We start from the raw sequence: 17,063 nt of genomic DNA on the forward strand, positions 1-17,063 counted from the left end.
TTGAAGTATTTCTCATGATGGGAGAGACTGAAGTCTAATTTCAATTCCTCAAAAATCTGATTGCAATCTCTGTATATACAAGAATTTCACCAGTGGATGGGACATATAAACCATTGGAATCTACCCTTGTGTTCACTAAAAGGGCAACTGGAGTAAGAAATAAAGATAGCAAACTATTTCCAATAAACATTGTATTTTGCTTAATTACCAATAAAAATAAAATTGTTTCATAGAAAAATTAAAGATAAATATTAATGTTAATTATATACATATTTGAATTTTATATTTTCATGTCCTTAGCTACAATTCTGATTTTAAAAATCTGTAGTTTTTTTTTTATCAAATGGCTCTTAAATAATGCCATATTAATACTGTGACTTTGGGAAAATCAATGGATATGTCTCAGAATTATAGTCTCCTTTATAAATGACTAGCTTTTATTGTGTACCTACATTTTAACCAACATTATCTCACTTAGCATCTACCTTTATAGGTATTTGTAAAAATTAAAGACCAAAATTGAAAATATTTAGTAAACTAAATTTTGATACAATTTTGAGATATTATTTTTAATATTGCATTGAACCAAGCCTCTGGCTACAATTAAATAGATATGCATATGAAAATAGAAATCATGTATTTCCACTTCCACTAAAACAAATGTTCTGGAAGTATTTTCTTGGTTTTAATATTATAATACAATATATTTTTTTCTCAGTTTAATTATAAAGACGTAAGGTAAACATCTTGTAGTTTAAGTAGAGTGGGAAAGTTAAATGACTAATTCCCCAAAAGGTATTTTATTTAAAAATATAAAAGGCAATTTTTGAAGACCACTATTTCATAAGTAATATTTTTAAGCATGTAAGAGTACAACAAATTGCTGAATTAACTTTTACTATGGCTCATTCACCTAAAAGTTTAATTTTAAGAAACTCTAATTAAATTAATTATGTAAATAACCAAATGAAAGAGGGAAAATGTAGTGAGGAAATCTAAGACTATTTAATTCTGATGTAAAATATTGTGACAGTGTGATTAAGAACTATCTAGTTTTTACTGTGAAATAAACAAAGAATCTCAAAAGATATTGCACATGCCATCATGTTCTCCTGCATTTTTTTTTCAGATCTATGTTAGGATTGCTTGGAAAAAAGGACCTTTTAACAGTACACAAAGATGATAGTTAATAGGAAAAATAAAAGTACAAAAAAGAAAACTAGTAGGGCAACAAAGATAAACCTCAACTTACCTTACTTTCTTACCTATTTTTTCTTTTCATGCCTATTAGCTATTAGATCTGAATTAAGGGCTTGGGGTACCTGGGTGGCTCAGTCAGACATCTACCTTAGACTCAGGTCATGATCCCAGGGTCTGAGGATTGAGCCCCACATTGGGCTCCCTGCTTATTGGGGAGCCTGATTCTCCCTCTCCCTCTGCTACTTCCCTTGCTTGTGCTCTCCTTCTGTCTCTGTCAAATAAATAAATAAAATATTTTTAAAAAGAATTGTGGGCTTAAGGAAATTACTATATGCTATAAAACAATGACAGTAACAATAATAAGACTACTCATAGTGATAGCAATGATTATATTAGAGCCCAGCTATATGTCAAACACTTTAAACACTTTACTCAAATCTTCTGACTTAATAACATAATATAATATAAGGTGGATTTATTTACCTTTTAGAAATAAGAAAACCTAAGTTCAGGTTGTACAGAGTGGGGGGCAGGGAGAACTATGGATCAACCCCAAAGCCAATATACTCTTTCCAATCTGCTTTGCTGTGTCACACAAATAATAGCAGTTTCTCTAATTTAATATTTTTACTTATATTGTTCATCAAAACCTTACAGTAGACCTTCGATCCAGATATTATTATCCATACTTAACAAATCTGACAGGAAAAAAAAAAACAATGCATATGTGTTTACTTGAAAACAATATGCTAATGAGTAAAAATTATACAAGAGGTTTAATCATTTTGTCCCTAAAGAAGAAGCCAACCCCCTGGCATACACCTCATAAAGAATGACATATCTGGAAAACAAATTCAAGGTCATTGCTTTTCGGCACAATTTCCTACCACCATGACAATATTTTTCTGATTTTGGAAGGACCAACTACTGCTATTCACAGAAAGCTTTTAATAATTGTTTATATTTGTCAACTAGAGATATTTTCTACTGTACCATTTAAATTCATTTGTTGTTTTTTTACTGGTTTTTTTTAACCTTTTTAGTGATGGCTCTGGAGCTTACAATCTGCATTTTTTAATTTTCATTCCTTTTTAAAAACTAATATATATTTTATAGACCATAAAATTCACTCCTTTTAAGTATAAAATTTGGTGGGTTATAGTATATCATGAAGTCAAGCAATCATCACTCTCTAATTCCAGAATATTTTCATCACCTCCAAAAGAAACCCCATACAAATTAGCAGTCACTCTCTATAATGTGCACCTTAACTTAAAGTGATCAAGTTTTTTTTAAAGATTTTATTTATTTATTCATGAGAGACAGAGAGAGAGAGAGAGAGAGAGAGAGAGGCAGAGACACAGGCAGAGGGAGAAGCAGGCTCCATGCAGGGAGCCCGATGTGGGACTTGATCTTGGATCTCCAGGATCAGGCCCTGGGCTGAAGGTGGCCCTAAACCGCCGAGCCATCCAGGCTGCCCAAGATTTATATTAAATTTCAACTGTGTATAAATTTTGCTCCAGTGTGCTTTCCCTCCTTGGTGCTACTATTGTCATGCAAATTACACGTTCTACATTATAACACATCAAAATAGTTTTGTATGCATGTTTATGCAGTGGTCTTTTAAACCATTTAGGAGAAGTGTTTTAATTCATACAGACTGCAATTATCATCCAGCCTTTCATTGTAGCTGAAGGATTCCCTTTAGTAGTTATTGTAGGTCAAGTATGCTGGTGGCAAGTTCCCTGTTTTTGTTTATCTACAAACATCTTTACCTCTTTTTCATATTTGAAGGAAAATTTTTCTGTATATAGAATTCTTTGTTGATCGTCTTTGAATGACATATGCCATCCCAATGCCTTTTGGCCTTCGTGGTTTCTGATGAGAAGTCAGCTATTAAGCTCTTTTGAGTCATCCTGCAAGTGTTGAGTTATTTATCTCATGCTACATTCATAATTTGCTTCTTGTCTTTCAACTGTTTGACTATGAAGCATCTTGCAATCTTTCTCAAAATTTATTCTAATTGGTGTTCCCTGTAGATTACTGTTTCCCATCAAATTTGGGGAAATTTCAGCCATTGTTTTTTTTTAAAAGATTTTATTTATTTATTCATGAGAGACACAGAGAGAGAGGCAGACACAGGCAGAGGGAAAAGCAGGCTCCATGCAGGGAGCTCAATGTGGGACTTCATCCTAGGCAGGTGCCAAACTGCTGAGCCACCCAGGGATCCCCATCAGCCGTTGTTTCAAATTTTTTCTGCCTCTTTCTGTCTCTCCTATCTTTTTGGGACTCAAATTATGCATACATTTGATGGTGTCCAACAGACTGTTCATGTTCCTTTGTTTTTTTCTGTCTATTCATCAGACTGGATAATCTCTTTTGACTGTTCTTCAAATCCATTGATTCCTTCTTCTGCCTGTTGAATTCCTCTGTTAAGCCCATCTAATGAATTGAAAATTTCAGTTATTGTGTTTTTTAACTCCAGAATCTCTATTTGTTTTCATTTTTAATTTTATTTATTTTTTATCTTTTGTATATTTTTTATTGGAGTTCGATTTGTCAACATATAGTATAACACCCAGTGCTCATCCTGTCAAGTGCCTCCCTCAGTGCCCGTCACCCGTCACCCCATCATCCCATCCCCCTGCCCACCTCCCTTTCTTATATTGGTCTTATTCTTATTACCAAGGTATTTCTTCTGAATTTTTAGCCAGGTTCTCGTCCCAAAGATTTCGCAGCCTTAGGAAGTGGCAGTGTTACTGAGTCCAATTTATTACTATTGTTTCAATAATATCCTATGAATAGAACTTTTTCTGAGGACCTGAACTCAGAGTCATGTCAAAAAGCCACAATGCTCTGCAAATAGGAAAACTACATAAATACAGTGCTGTGGTGATGGAGCTTCATATGGAGCTCCAAAACAAGTCAGGTCCCACTTAATTTCAAAAATTCTGAAATGATCGATCTTTATCATTTTGCAAATATTTTTATTGCTTTTGTGAGAGAGGATTCCTCCAAAGTCCTCATTTTACCATCCTGGAAGTCCTACTTTTGTAAGTTCTTTTTTATACATCTTTAATTATAATGACATTTTAAACTTGACACCAAAAAAAAATAAATAAATAAATAAAATAAACTTGGCACCATAACATCATGCTACCTAATAAAATTAAAATGGTTATTGAATATCATTTACTACTCAATCTATATTCACTTCTCCCAGTTGACTCAAATTAGGATCTAAACAAGTTTATTCATTTAAATTAGGATCCACACAAAGTCCATACATTATATTTGGTTTTTATAAAGCAATTTTTAGAGAGGCTTGGTTCTGACTCTCAGGTGATGTCATATTCATTAAAGGAAAAAGAAGGTCAAAGAAGTACTTTAATTGCAGATGAGAGATTTACACATGTTTATAGGCTAAAAGGAAATCACTAGTTTTTGACCTATAAAACAACCCTCCCCAAGTTCAAAGATGTTGTCCAACAACGGCTATTAATTTCAGTTTTGCCTAGAGTCTAAGAGAAGAAGCAAAAGCTGAGGCTGGAAAGAATGAATTTAGAAAGGTGCCAGCTCAGAGAAGAAAGCTGGAAGAGGGGTTATCAAAGTTCTTGGAAAAACCATCAGTAATGTAACTTGGGTTTACTTTACAATGCCAGACTCCAAGTGAATTAATCTTACTTGTGAACTATTTCAGCATTCTGCATTTTTACATTCTCTTTTAATTGGCTAATTCTAAGGGATAATATATAGGGCATTGCAGGCCTTGTTTCTATTTTCAAGTTTGCCAGTAACTGTAATCTAGGTGAAGCCACTTAGCTTCTTTGAGTCTCCTGTCCCTGATTTGTAGAATGAGAAGATGGTCTTGGATTCTCTAAAATTGCTTTTATCTCAAAAACTTGATTATTTTAAAGCCCTTCTTAGGTAGATATATGCAATAGATTGTCTTCAATGACTGAGCTTACCCTTTTTGCTTTCCTTACTCTGAAAATGAGGTACCCAATAACTTGTTTCCTCTGCCATCATAACCTGTTTAATGGAAAGACTCTAAATCAAAATTAAAGACAGGTATTGACTATATTAACAAGAAAGAAATATTATCCTTTCTTATCACTCAAACTTCAAAATAAATATTACTGTAACAGGTTTTACTTGGTTTTTGTAATAAAAGCCAGTTTAATAAATGAAACTACCTCAAAAAAAAAGAAAAAGAAAGAAAGAAAGCTCTGAGGGAATTAAAGCAAAATAGTGTAGTATTATTGAAAATAGCCACACATCACTTCTAAAAGTTAAATCCTGGAGTAATCGTTATCAAATTGAAGCATGGGCTCTTAAATCATCTCAAAACGGCGACAATTTTGAGAATATCATAGAATCATATCCTTTCTTAACAATAAGGGTTATGTATGTCAATGCGCTCTTGAGATGCTTATCTGATCTTTCAAAGATCACTTTTGCTGAACAATATGATAGGTGCATTCCAAAAATTGAAATTACAAATTCACTTAACGTTTTTTAGTCAGCCAAATCAGATAACTGAAACCACAGAATTCATCTAGGGACTGGAATTAAACATTTTCCTTTATTAACTGATTAAATAAATCAAATAATTGCCCAAATGTCTTTCACTTTGCACATCTAATTTTTTTTAAGATTTTACTTATCTGACAGAGAGAGAGAGCACAAGTAGGCAAAGTGACAAGCAGAGGGAGAAGCAGGCTCCCCACTGAGCAGGGAGGCTAACATGGGACTCTATCCGAAGACGCTGAGTCACCCAGGCCGCCCTGTATATTTAATTTTATCGCTATCAGATTTGGTTTCTGTATCCCTTCTAAAATACATATTTAAATGAAATTTAAACCTTTATTTTACCCAGAAGCTACCACATCCCACTCAACCCTGTGCCCAAATTCTACTATCTCTAACACTTTAAGAAGCTCTTGTGCGCCAGCAACAACCTGTTACTGGGATGTTCTAACAGTAATCAAAGAAAACAAAGGTTGTAATTAAAGTATTATAACTTATGTGCCAAACCACAATGAATATAAAACACATTGAATATCTACTCTTTTTCAGCACTGAACAAACAAAACACAGTGGGATATATAAACATGTTAATCCCAATCCCTGCCTACAAGAGAGTTTTTAATATAATTATATGTATGCATGTGTGTGTTTGTACGTGTTGGTAGGAAGCAGAAATTTGTATATATAAAGAGATAATGAGTAATGTGGGGTTATGTGCTAATGAGGCAATAATGTATTGAACACATAATACATAGTTCAGAAGTTCAGTAGAGGGACATGTCTCCGTGATCAGCTGGTGAGGAAAGGGTTCACAATGGCAGCATTTAAATGACTATCATAGGGCAGCCCAGGTGGCTCAGAGGTTTAGCACCGCTTTTAGCCCAGGGCCTGGTCCTGGAGACCCAGGATCGAGATCCATGTCAGGCCTCCTGCATGGAGCCTGCTTCTCCCTCTGCCTGTGTCTCTTCATCTCTCTCTGTGTGTGTCTCTCATAAATAAATAAATAAATAAATAAATAAATAAATAAATAAAATCTTTTTTAAAAATTAAAAAAATAAATGACTATCATAAAGCAGCTGGTATTTCCCAGCTACTAAATTGCTTCATAAGTGGTCCTTTTCATACTTTCTAAATGTACTCAAAGCCAACTCAACTTTGAGGAAAAATAGAGAAACCCAGTTTAACCATATGTATACTTTCAGGATTGCATCCTTCTACTAATAGTTTAATAAGAATACAATAGCTTCTATCTCTGTAACTTATAGAGATATATTTTTATCACATTGCTATCTAATTCTTGAGAAGGAGAAATAGATAAGTTTAAAATGTCATGACAAATACTATGAAGCAGAAACATGATGACAAAAACATTATGATTAAAACTTACGAATATATTGATAAAAATTTTACCTCAAATACTATCTGACATGATAAAAATGGCATTAAAACATTAAAAAATGAATAAAATGAGCAATACATGTACAACTGCTCTTACAAGGGCTTCTGCTAGTCCCTATTAATTATAATTAAAAAGTGTTAAGATTAGGTACTAAGTAAAACTATCTATATACCTTCTCTGAAAATTTTCTCGATTGCCCTTCTCGGCATTCATACTTCATCTACTTCTAGTCCAATTAATTTTATGTTCATGTTTTAAAGCATGTCTCATTTGAAAAGTTTACAAGGTCTAAGGAGAAATGGCCTTGGAAGACACCTTCTGGGATCATGTGTCAATATTTCAGGTCACCAAATATTTATTGAAAGTTCACTCTGGGGACGTGATGGCTTAGCAGTTGAGCGTCTGTTTTTGGCTCAGGGCATGATCCCAGGGTCCTGGGATCGAGTTCTGCATCCAGCTCCCTGCGAGGAGCCCACTTCTCCCTCTGCCTGTCTCTTCCTCTCTTTCTGTGTCTCTCATGAATAAATAAATAAAATCTTTTTTAAAAAAGAAAAGAAAGTTCACTCTGCTTTGTGCTTGGCATTAGGAATATAGAGATGAATAAACAGGGCCGTTAAGTCCCAAGGCACTTATTCACTTTTTAGAAATACTTGAATAATTTAAATGTTATATAATCTAGCATTTTCTAATTTATTGCCACTAGGTAAAATTACTTATTTTCAGCATCAGCCTTGAATAATTTCTGGAGAAATTTTAAAATCAGCAATGACTAAGTTCAGTGACTCTGACTAAAGGTAACGAATGGAGAGCTGATATATCCATTTTTAATTAAAATCCTTGGGTAAATAGTGGTTTTGTAATATCTCTTAGGAAATAAGATGAAATGTAGAACAGTACAATGTTCATGTCTATGTGACAACAAATGTTTGGCAGCAAATAATGTACTACATCATTTGTGGGTGGGTACAGTAAATGTAAGAATTAGTATCACTCCTTTTCCAAAGAGGCTTTTTAATAATGCAAGTGGAATGTATTGGAGGTGCCATGTCAGTCCATCTGTCAATGCAGATGTCAATAAGCATGAAATACCACTAAATTTCATTGGTATTTTTTGAGGTGTTCTAGTGCTGTAGAAAGTACGCTTTGATATCAGATGAACATGGGTTTAAATCCCTACATTACCAAGGTGAGAAACCTTGGGCAAATCACTTTTTATTTCTAAATAACAATTCGTTCATCTATAAAACTGAAATAAATATCTAACTGAGATGGCATTGAGGGTTTGAGGTCATGTGTATGGAATATCTGGCACTTAGTATATGTAATACCTTAATATTATTAATAAAATTACTCAGGAATTATTTCAGTAAGATGTTTATTTTGGAAGCCCTGAATAAATGTGATCAGGAAAAGTATATTTAAGTTCACATGCCAGAAACTTCTGACAATTTGTCCCAAATGAAGGATAGGTTACTAGAATGAGATCAAAGAACAGAAAAAAAAAAAGAGTACAAATCTTATAGGTCAGCTTCTATTTGTAAATAGAATGGTATTTGATTAGTGTTTTTATGTACAACATACATATATAGGATATATATATATATATAGGTAATATATATATAGGCAATTTTTATATAATAGGCAATTTTCTTGAGGTTTCAGGAGGGAAACTAAATCCCAAAGTGGATATACACATACAGATAGCATGTGGCAGAGCAGATACTAAAACTAGTCCTTTTCTTCCCTTTCCTACACTCATTAGAACCATAGAATATGTTTTCTTCTGTGCCCTGCTGATTGGAAGCAGATTAAGCACCTGTTAACAGTATTGATGTTTTGCACATGAAATCCCTAATACAGCTTCTTATTCTAAGTAAAAATCCTTTAAACTCAAGCAGGATAACTGCTGCTCATGGACAGTGGGGCCCTGAGTTCATTTAGACTCACATTACCACTACTCTGGAAGGCCACTGGGGGAATAGTTATAGCCAAAAGCTATCAGGTATTTCAAATAACTCTACCCTTTAATGAAAATCTCTCTAGGGGATCCCTGGGTGGCTCAGCGGTTTAACACCTGCCTTTGGCCCAGGCCGCGATCCTGGAGTCCCGGCATCGAGTCCCACATCGGGCTCCCGGCATGGGGCCTACTTCTCCCTCCTCCTGTGTCTCTGCCTCTCTCTCTCTCTCTCTCTGTGTCTATCATAAATAAATAAATAAATAAATAAATAAATAAATAAATAAATCTTAAAAAATAAAATTAAAATAATTTATATATAAAAAAAGAAAATCTCTTAGTTCTGAGTCTGGTTTCCCTTTGTTAGATGTCAACTTATTTGTAAGATAATGGAAGGCATGAGGTACAGGACAGGATTTTATAGGTTTACTCAGCAATGACTTCTGTTTTCTGAAACATGGCAGACTAGATTTTCTGGAACCACCAAACAAGTATATTGGATATACGGATGTGTGTGTGTGTGTGTGTGTGTGTATCAAAGAACTGACAAGATAGCAAGGAATTATGATGGCAAAATTTTAGTCAATTTTAGTAGAACCCAGATATAGGGTCAAGATTGAAGCACCTTTTGCCTTACAGATATTGGCTGAACAAGGGAGTTTGAAAGTATGCAGACAGGAATGCAAACCGATCGGCCTCATTTTAAGTTGGCACCCTACAGAACTAACTTTGATGGAAGGGTAAATGGGAGGTAAACCTGAACCACATTCTCATCCCTATGGTTTGTAGGGAAAAGTGCCTTGGAATTGCCTTGCAGAGGGAATCTGTTTTTGATTATTTTTAACCACAAGCCAGAATGCACAGTGATCTTAAGTGGTCAAAAAAGATCAATCTATAAATTTAGTGGAGAATAGTCTTGGAACATAGTGCCCAATACATCAATTAAAAAAAAAAGAAAAGAAAAACAGCAAACAATGCAATTGTCAAACAGATAAAATTGAAGGGATATTTCACAAAAGAAATCCAAATGAGTTTGAGTACTTTTATATAAGCGGTACTCAAACTTATTAGTAATCAGGGAAATTAAAACCACAATTAAATACCAATAAATAGTCACTAGAGCAGCAGATATTGAAGCGTGACTATACTTGTGTTGGCAAACACGTGGAATAATAGGAACTCATACAACTGTGGTGGGGGTGAATGTCAATCAATACAACTATACTGAAAAACAATACAGCATTATATATCAATATTAGAAAAGTATATGCTCTATAATCCAGAACTTCCCCTGTTGAGTATACATCACAGGGAAAAGTTAACAACTAAGTGCCAACATATATGTAAAAGAATTATTTGTAGTAGTATTGCTTGTAGTTACCCCAAACTGGAAGCAATTAAAATATACAAGAAACAATAAAATGGATACTGAAATTGCTGCCTTTAGTAATACAATCCAGTATCATTAAGATAAGAAAGCTGAAACACAGAGAGATACAATCGTTTACCCCAAATCACACATATGTTATACGACCGAGGTGGGGTTTGCCTCCAAGCAATCAAACCCTAAAGTCCTTAGGTAATATATGGCATTGCCTCTCGTAAATTTGTCCTGTGGGAAGTGGATGATACTACGTTGATCTATACGAAATTGATCTTTTTGTAAATCAAGAGTTGAATGCTAGCAGATTCATATAGTTCAACCTCACAGTTCTCTTAAGTTCTGATTCTATTTGGTCTGAAATCCCCTTGTACAGTGTAGCAGCCTATTCTAGTTTTCTCAGTCAAAAAGACTTTCCATACTGTCTCTTATTGGTGAAAAAAAGTTTCATCTGTTCTTTTCCTCTAAAAGCCATCATTGCTAAAGAACCTTGGTTGCTTCTTTATTCCAGTTTTCATTTTATTAAGGGACTGTGGCCAAGAAATACAGTCTTTGGCATGCATTTGTACTAGTCACGCACTTCTGGGCAACAGCCTCTTCCCAAATTAAAAAACCCGTAAGAATTTTTTTTTAAGATTTTATTTATTTAATCATGAGAGACAGAGAGAGAGACAGAGAGAGGCAGAGACACAGGCAGAGGGAGAAGCAGGCTCCATGCAGGGAGCACTATGCGGGACTAGATCCCGGGACTCCAGGATCACGCCCCGGTCTGAAGGCGGCGCTAAACCACTGGGCCACCCAGGCTGCCCCGTAAGAATCTTTTTGTCGAAGAGTGAACCAGAGAGGCAGGGAGAGAGTGAAAGCAAGTGATATCTTTAGAGAGATTTTTTTTTCTGCTTCCTATTTCTATCTTGAAGCCCCATAATCCACTTGCAGATCTCCCAACCCGCCCTCTCCCTCTCTCTCCATGTTCGGCTCCCACTCCCTCAGGCCTGGCACCTCCCTCTCTCTTCCTGGTTGGAAGCCCCCGAAACCAAAAAAGTGAAACCAAGAGAAACAAACAAAACAAATACATTGGTCCAGACAACCAACTGATAAAACTTTGCAAAAGAGAAACAAAAAAGAAAAAAGTAACCAACCTCAACCAACCAGAGCCCGAGCCAGCCGGGGGCGCCCTCCTACATCCTGTCGCACAGTCACACACACAAAAGGCTGTGCGACTGAACCCGAGATCAGAAGCCGCCATAGTCCACAGCCAGGGGAGCAGGAACGACCCACGCGGCCCCCACGGATATGGAAAAGGTAACGGACACCGGGCCCCCCCCCCAGGATGAGATGCCTGGCTCGCAGGGCAGCCAGGTCTTACAGGTGCCTCCTGGGCCAGACCCACCACCCCCCAGTGCCCAGTACGAGCCGCAGACACCCAGCAAAGAGGGCCCAGCCCGCACACTGGAGGAAATGGCGGCTGGCAGCGAGGGCACCCTTGGTGGCTCCAGTGGTGACAAGGAGCAGCCGCCGCCGCCGCAGCAGCCGCCACCGCAGCAGCAGCCAAAGCTACTGCTCAAACCGCGGCCGCGGCCCAAGCCACGGCTGCTGCCCAAAGCTCAGGCTCTGCCGCGGCCGCCGCCCAGGGCTCGGGCTCTGCCGCTGCCGCTGCCCAAGCTGCTGCCACAGCAAGTGCTGCTGCCTCAGCCTCAGCCTCAGCCTCAACTGCAGCCGCTGCCACAGCCTCCGCCTCAGCCGCGGCCTCAACTGCAGCCCCGGCCTCAGCCGCAGCCTCAACTGCAGCCGCGGCCTCAACTGCAGCCCCGGCCTCAGCCGCAGCCTCAACTGCAGCCGCGGCCTCAACTGCAGCCACAACTGCAGCCGCAGCCTCAACTGCAGCCGCGGCCTCAGCCGCAGCCTCAACTGCAGCCGCAGCCGCAGCCTCAGCCGCAGCCTCAACCGCAGCCGCAGCCGCAGCCTCAGCCGCAGCCTCAACTGCAGCCGCAGCCGCAGCCTCAACTGCAGCCGCAGCCGCGAGCACAAGGGCAGCCGCCCATCAATTGCCTGGTGTGTGGCGACAAGTCAAGCGGCAAGCACTATGGCCAATTCACCTGCGAGGGCTGCAAGAGCTTCTTCAAGCGCAGTGTGGGCAAGAACCTGACCTTCACATGTCAAGCCAACCAAGATTGTCGCGTTGACCAGTACCGCCGCAACCAGTGCCAGTTCTGCCGCCTCAAAAAATGCATCGACGTGGGTATGAAACGGGAAGCGGTGCACAGGAACAGGATGCTGCCCGCGCCGCCGCCCCAAGGGCAGTTTACGTTGGCCAACGGGGAAATTCTCAACTCCCAGACTAACCTGTCTGGATATATTTCTCTGCTGATCCACGCCGAGCCATATCCGCTGTCTGGGTCAGGCAGCCAGGACGTGCAGCCCAACGATGTCTTGATCCTCGAGAATATCTGCGAACAGGCTGCTCGTGTGCTCTTCGGTGCTGTTGAATGGGCCCGGAAGATACCTTTCTTCCCTGACCTGGAGGTGAATGACCAAGTGGCCCTGCTTCACCTCACCTGGTGTGACCTGTTCATGCTCAACTGGGCACAGTGCTCCATGCCCGCCCAGGTCCTCCCCTTCCTGGCCGCCACCAGCTTACACACCTCCCCGGGGTCCTCCGACCAGGTGGCCGTCTTTACGGAAAACGTACAGATGCTCCAAGACCAAATGGAGAAGTTCAAAGCTCTGCACGTCGACCCTGCCGAGTACAGCTGCCTCAAGGCCATCATCCTGTTTGCTCCAGATGCCCCTGGTCTCTCTGATACAGTCAATGTGGAAAGCTGGCAGGAAAAGTCCCAGTGTGCGCTGGAACAATACGTTAGAAGGCAGTACTCCAACCAACCAATGAGATTCGGAAAGCTTTTGCTTCGCCTCACTTCTCTCCGCGCAGTCCCCTCCTCAGTGGTAGAGCAATTATTTTTTGTCCATTTGGTGGGTAAAACCCCCATCAAAATCCTTATCCGAGACATACTACTGTCAGGTGGCAGTGGTAACTAGCCATATATGGCAATTAAAAAAAATAAAACGAAAAGAAGAGGAACGGAAGCAGAGAAAGAGAAAAGGCAAAATACTGGTTTGTTTAAATTCTTCTGTTAAAGGGTATATGTTGCAAGTTCACTAAAAGAAGAGAAGGAAATAATTTAATGGACGGTTAGTTTAAAAAAAAATAGTCTGTCGAATGAACTTTCACAGAATATCCCCCCAAAAAACAACAACAAAAAAAAACTAAAAACAAACAATAAACAAACTCAAAAAAAAAAATCTGTGTGGGTCAGAACAGGGTGCTACTTATTTTTGTATAAAAAAGAAATTTGTCTTTTCTTTCCTTTTTTTTTTTTTGTTAAATTTTTGATGAATATTGCCAAAAGTGCATTTAAGGAGATTGGAAGAAAATCAGCAGAATGGAGAAAGTAAGTCTTTTTTTTTTTTTTTTTCCAAATTTTTGATTGTCCTCTGTCTATGCACCCCTAGCTGTTCTTTTCTGTACTGTTCTCGTTTGAAACCAGTTTATTCTATAGTTCTATAATAAGTTTTGATACAATCTCGGCTTCTAAAATGCTGTGTATCCTTAAAATATGTTCTGTAAGAATTAAAACTGAGTCCATAAAAATATTATAGGAAGACGTAAAACTTTAAAAGGCAATTCAAAGATGATGGAAACACACAAGTGGTATCCAAAAATTTTAGGTGAAATTGAGCACCCTAATTTGATAACTAGAGGAATCACCTATAACACTTAGCTTCCCTTACCCTGCCTCTCCCCTCAAAAGACACAATAACAAACCTAGATTTTAAAAAATTGTTTAGAGAATGAACTTTTGGGATTTATTGGCAGTAAGGAATGTGTCCAAGACACATGCTGTAGTTCTGAATAAGAAGTGAAACTTTGTCATTTAAATTGAGACCCACCAAGTTCTTGAATTGTTATGAAAGTCCTACATTTGTATAGTTAGAAATCCTTTCTATTGTAATTGTTGGTATTATCTCCTTTTTAAAAAATGAGATTGAAGTCAGCATGATAAAATAACACTGTTGGCACTTATAGGTAACATGATTGATTCGGTAGCTTAGAGTTTACTGTTTGTTTTTAAATAAAGGTTTTTTTTTTTTTTTCTTAAGTGCAGTATTTCCGTATACTGTAAAAGTTTTAATAACTGAACTATTTGGTCAAGTGTTATATTCCAAGGAAAATTGAAAGTACTCAGAAATTAAAGGTCTTAAGAAGTAATCTTTTTTTCTGAGCAACCATATACCCCAAAAGGGAGTAGACCATTTACTCTTAGCCTGGTCCCCCTGACGACTCCATACCACACAAACCCCACAACTTTGAAAGAGATTTCCAAAATTTCATGGAAGCAAAAAGCACATCAATTTATACATGCAGATAAATTTCTCTCAGGATTTTATCTTAGGATTTTAAGAAGGTAGTAGATAGGGGAGGATGACAATCAAGTCATGAAAAATTTGGTCACAAAAATCTCTTTATGATTTCATAGGTCTCTTTATGATTTCATATCTACTTGTTGGTATGGGGGAAAAAAGAATCAAAAGTTTACAGATGCTTGAGAGAAATCGTCTTAAGTATAAGAGACTGAGTTTAGTTAAGCAATCTGGAAAAAGGAAGTTATAAAATGGCCATGTGATTTTGGTCTAAAAGGTGTACCTTTTTCTAATTTTTCAAAGCTAGAGTTTTTTTTTTTCCATGCAGAAGCAAATAAATTAAAGCTAAATTTTTAAGGCTGTAGTGTAATTAAGATACAACATGATGTTAGTTTTGTGTTGTACGACCTAATGATCCTATATCCTCACCAACACTTGTTATTTTTTGTCTTTTAGATAACAGCTATTTTGACAATTTAAGGTGATAACTATAGTTTTGAGTCATATTTCCCTGATGATGAGTGATGTTGAACATCTTTTCATGTGCTTGTTGGCCATCTGGATGCTCCTGTGGGAAAATGTCTATTCAGAGCCTCTGTTTATTTTTAAATCAAATAGTGTAGGGTTTTGTTGGTGCTGCTGTTGTTGTTGGATTGTAGAAGTTCTTTAAATATTTTGGAAATTAGCCCCTTAAGGGATATATGATTTGAAAATAATTTTTCTTTTTTTTTGAAAATAATTTTTCCCATTCAGTAAGTTGCCTTTTTATTTTGTTGATGATTTATTATCCTTTGCAGAAGCTTTTTAGTTTAATGTAGTCTCATTGTTTATTTTTGCTTTTGTAGTCATTGCTTCTATTGTCAGATCCAAAATGATATCTCTTAGACCAATGTCAAGGAACTTACCACCTACATTTTCTTCTAGAAGTTTTATGATTTCTGGTCTTATATTCAACTCTTTAATCCATTTTGATTTAATAATTTTTTCTTCATTTGTTTGCTTCAATGTGCAAATATTTGTTTATTGGTTTTTACAAATGTATTTTGGTAATATATGACAATTTGAAAAACTGGATGGGAATATATAATAATTCTTATTTTTGCAACTTTTCTGTATAACTGAAATAGTTTTAAAAATAAAGTTCTTTAAAATTTGCATATAAGTGTACATTCTTCCTTTCTATATATTTTTATCGTATTCTACTAGGGGCCCTCAGGTGGCACAGTCAGTTTAGCATCCAACTCTTGATTTCATCTGGGGTTGTGATCTCAGGGTTGTGAGACTGAGCCCTGCATTGGCTCAGTGCTCAAGGCAGAGTCTATTTGAGATTCTTTCTCTCCCTCTCCCTCTACCTTTCACCCTTCTCACGTGCACACTCTCTCTCTCACTCTCTCTTTACTAAGTAAAATCTATGTTCCACTGGATTATATGTATTTCTAGGTGAATAGTTTTTCAAAACAAAACTATTTTGTTCACTCATATAGTGAAGTGCAAAAATTTTCATTGTATAAATCGATAAGTTTTTTTAGACCATTAATATTTTTGGAAGGCCTAGGTGGCCCAGTGGTTGAGCATCTGCTTTGGCTCAGGGCATGATCCCGGGGTCCCAGGATTGAGTCCCACATCAGGCTCCCTGCAGGGAGCCTGCTTCTCCCTCTGCCTATGTCTTGCCTCTTTCTCTCTGTCTCTCATGAATAAATAAATAAATAAAAATATTTTTTTAAAAAAAGAATTAAAACGTTCCATTTGTCACAAAGCAGATGAGCCTAGAGGGTATTATGTTAAGTGAGATAAATCAGACAAAGACAAATACTATATGATTTCACTTATAGGTGGAATCTAAAAAAATAAAATAAATGAACAAACAAAAAACAAAGTACTCTGTGATTCCATTTATGTGATGTTCAAGAACAGGTATTTATTTAGCTATTGTGAGAGAAGTCAAAATAGTGATTATCTCTTGGGGCATGGTGCGGCTTATTGATTGGGCTGTGGCATGAGAAACTTAGGTTGCTAGTAGCTGTATATTTCAATCAGGATGGTGGTTACAACTGTGTGTATATATATGTGTGTGTTTAAAAAATATTTTTTGATTTTTATTTATTTATTCACGAGAGACACAGAGAGAGAGAGAGAGAGAGAGAGAGAGGCAGAGACACAGGCAGAGGGAGAAGCAGGCT

General features: G+C 37.4%; 2 protein-coding genes across 2 annotated transcripts in view; both read left to right on the plus strand.

The window, feature by feature from the left end:
• Nucleotides 1-17,063, plus strand: part of HTR2C (5-hydroxytryptamine receptor 2C) — a 302,050-nt gene that overhangs the window by 166,971 nt on the left and 118,016 nt on the right. The gene's annotated exons all lie outside the window — the stretch shown is intronic.
• Nucleotides 11,494-15,950, plus strand: LOC112649262 (COUP transcription factor 2-like). The gene is given in 2 exon segments (XM_025431463.3): nucleotides 11,494-11,977; nucleotides 12,494-15,950. Coding segments are annotated over 2 exon segments (1,326 nt in total). The 5' UTR covers nucleotides 11,494-11,757; the 3' UTR covers nucleotides 13,600-15,950.

The sequence above is a fragment of the Canis lupus genome, chromosome X, assembly GCF_003254725.2.
Source record: "Canis lupus dingo isolate Sandy chromosome X, ASM325472v2, whole genome shotgun sequence".
NCBI classification, from domain to species: domain Eukaryota; kingdom Metazoa; phylum Chordata; class Mammalia; order Carnivora; family Canidae; genus Canis; species Canis lupus.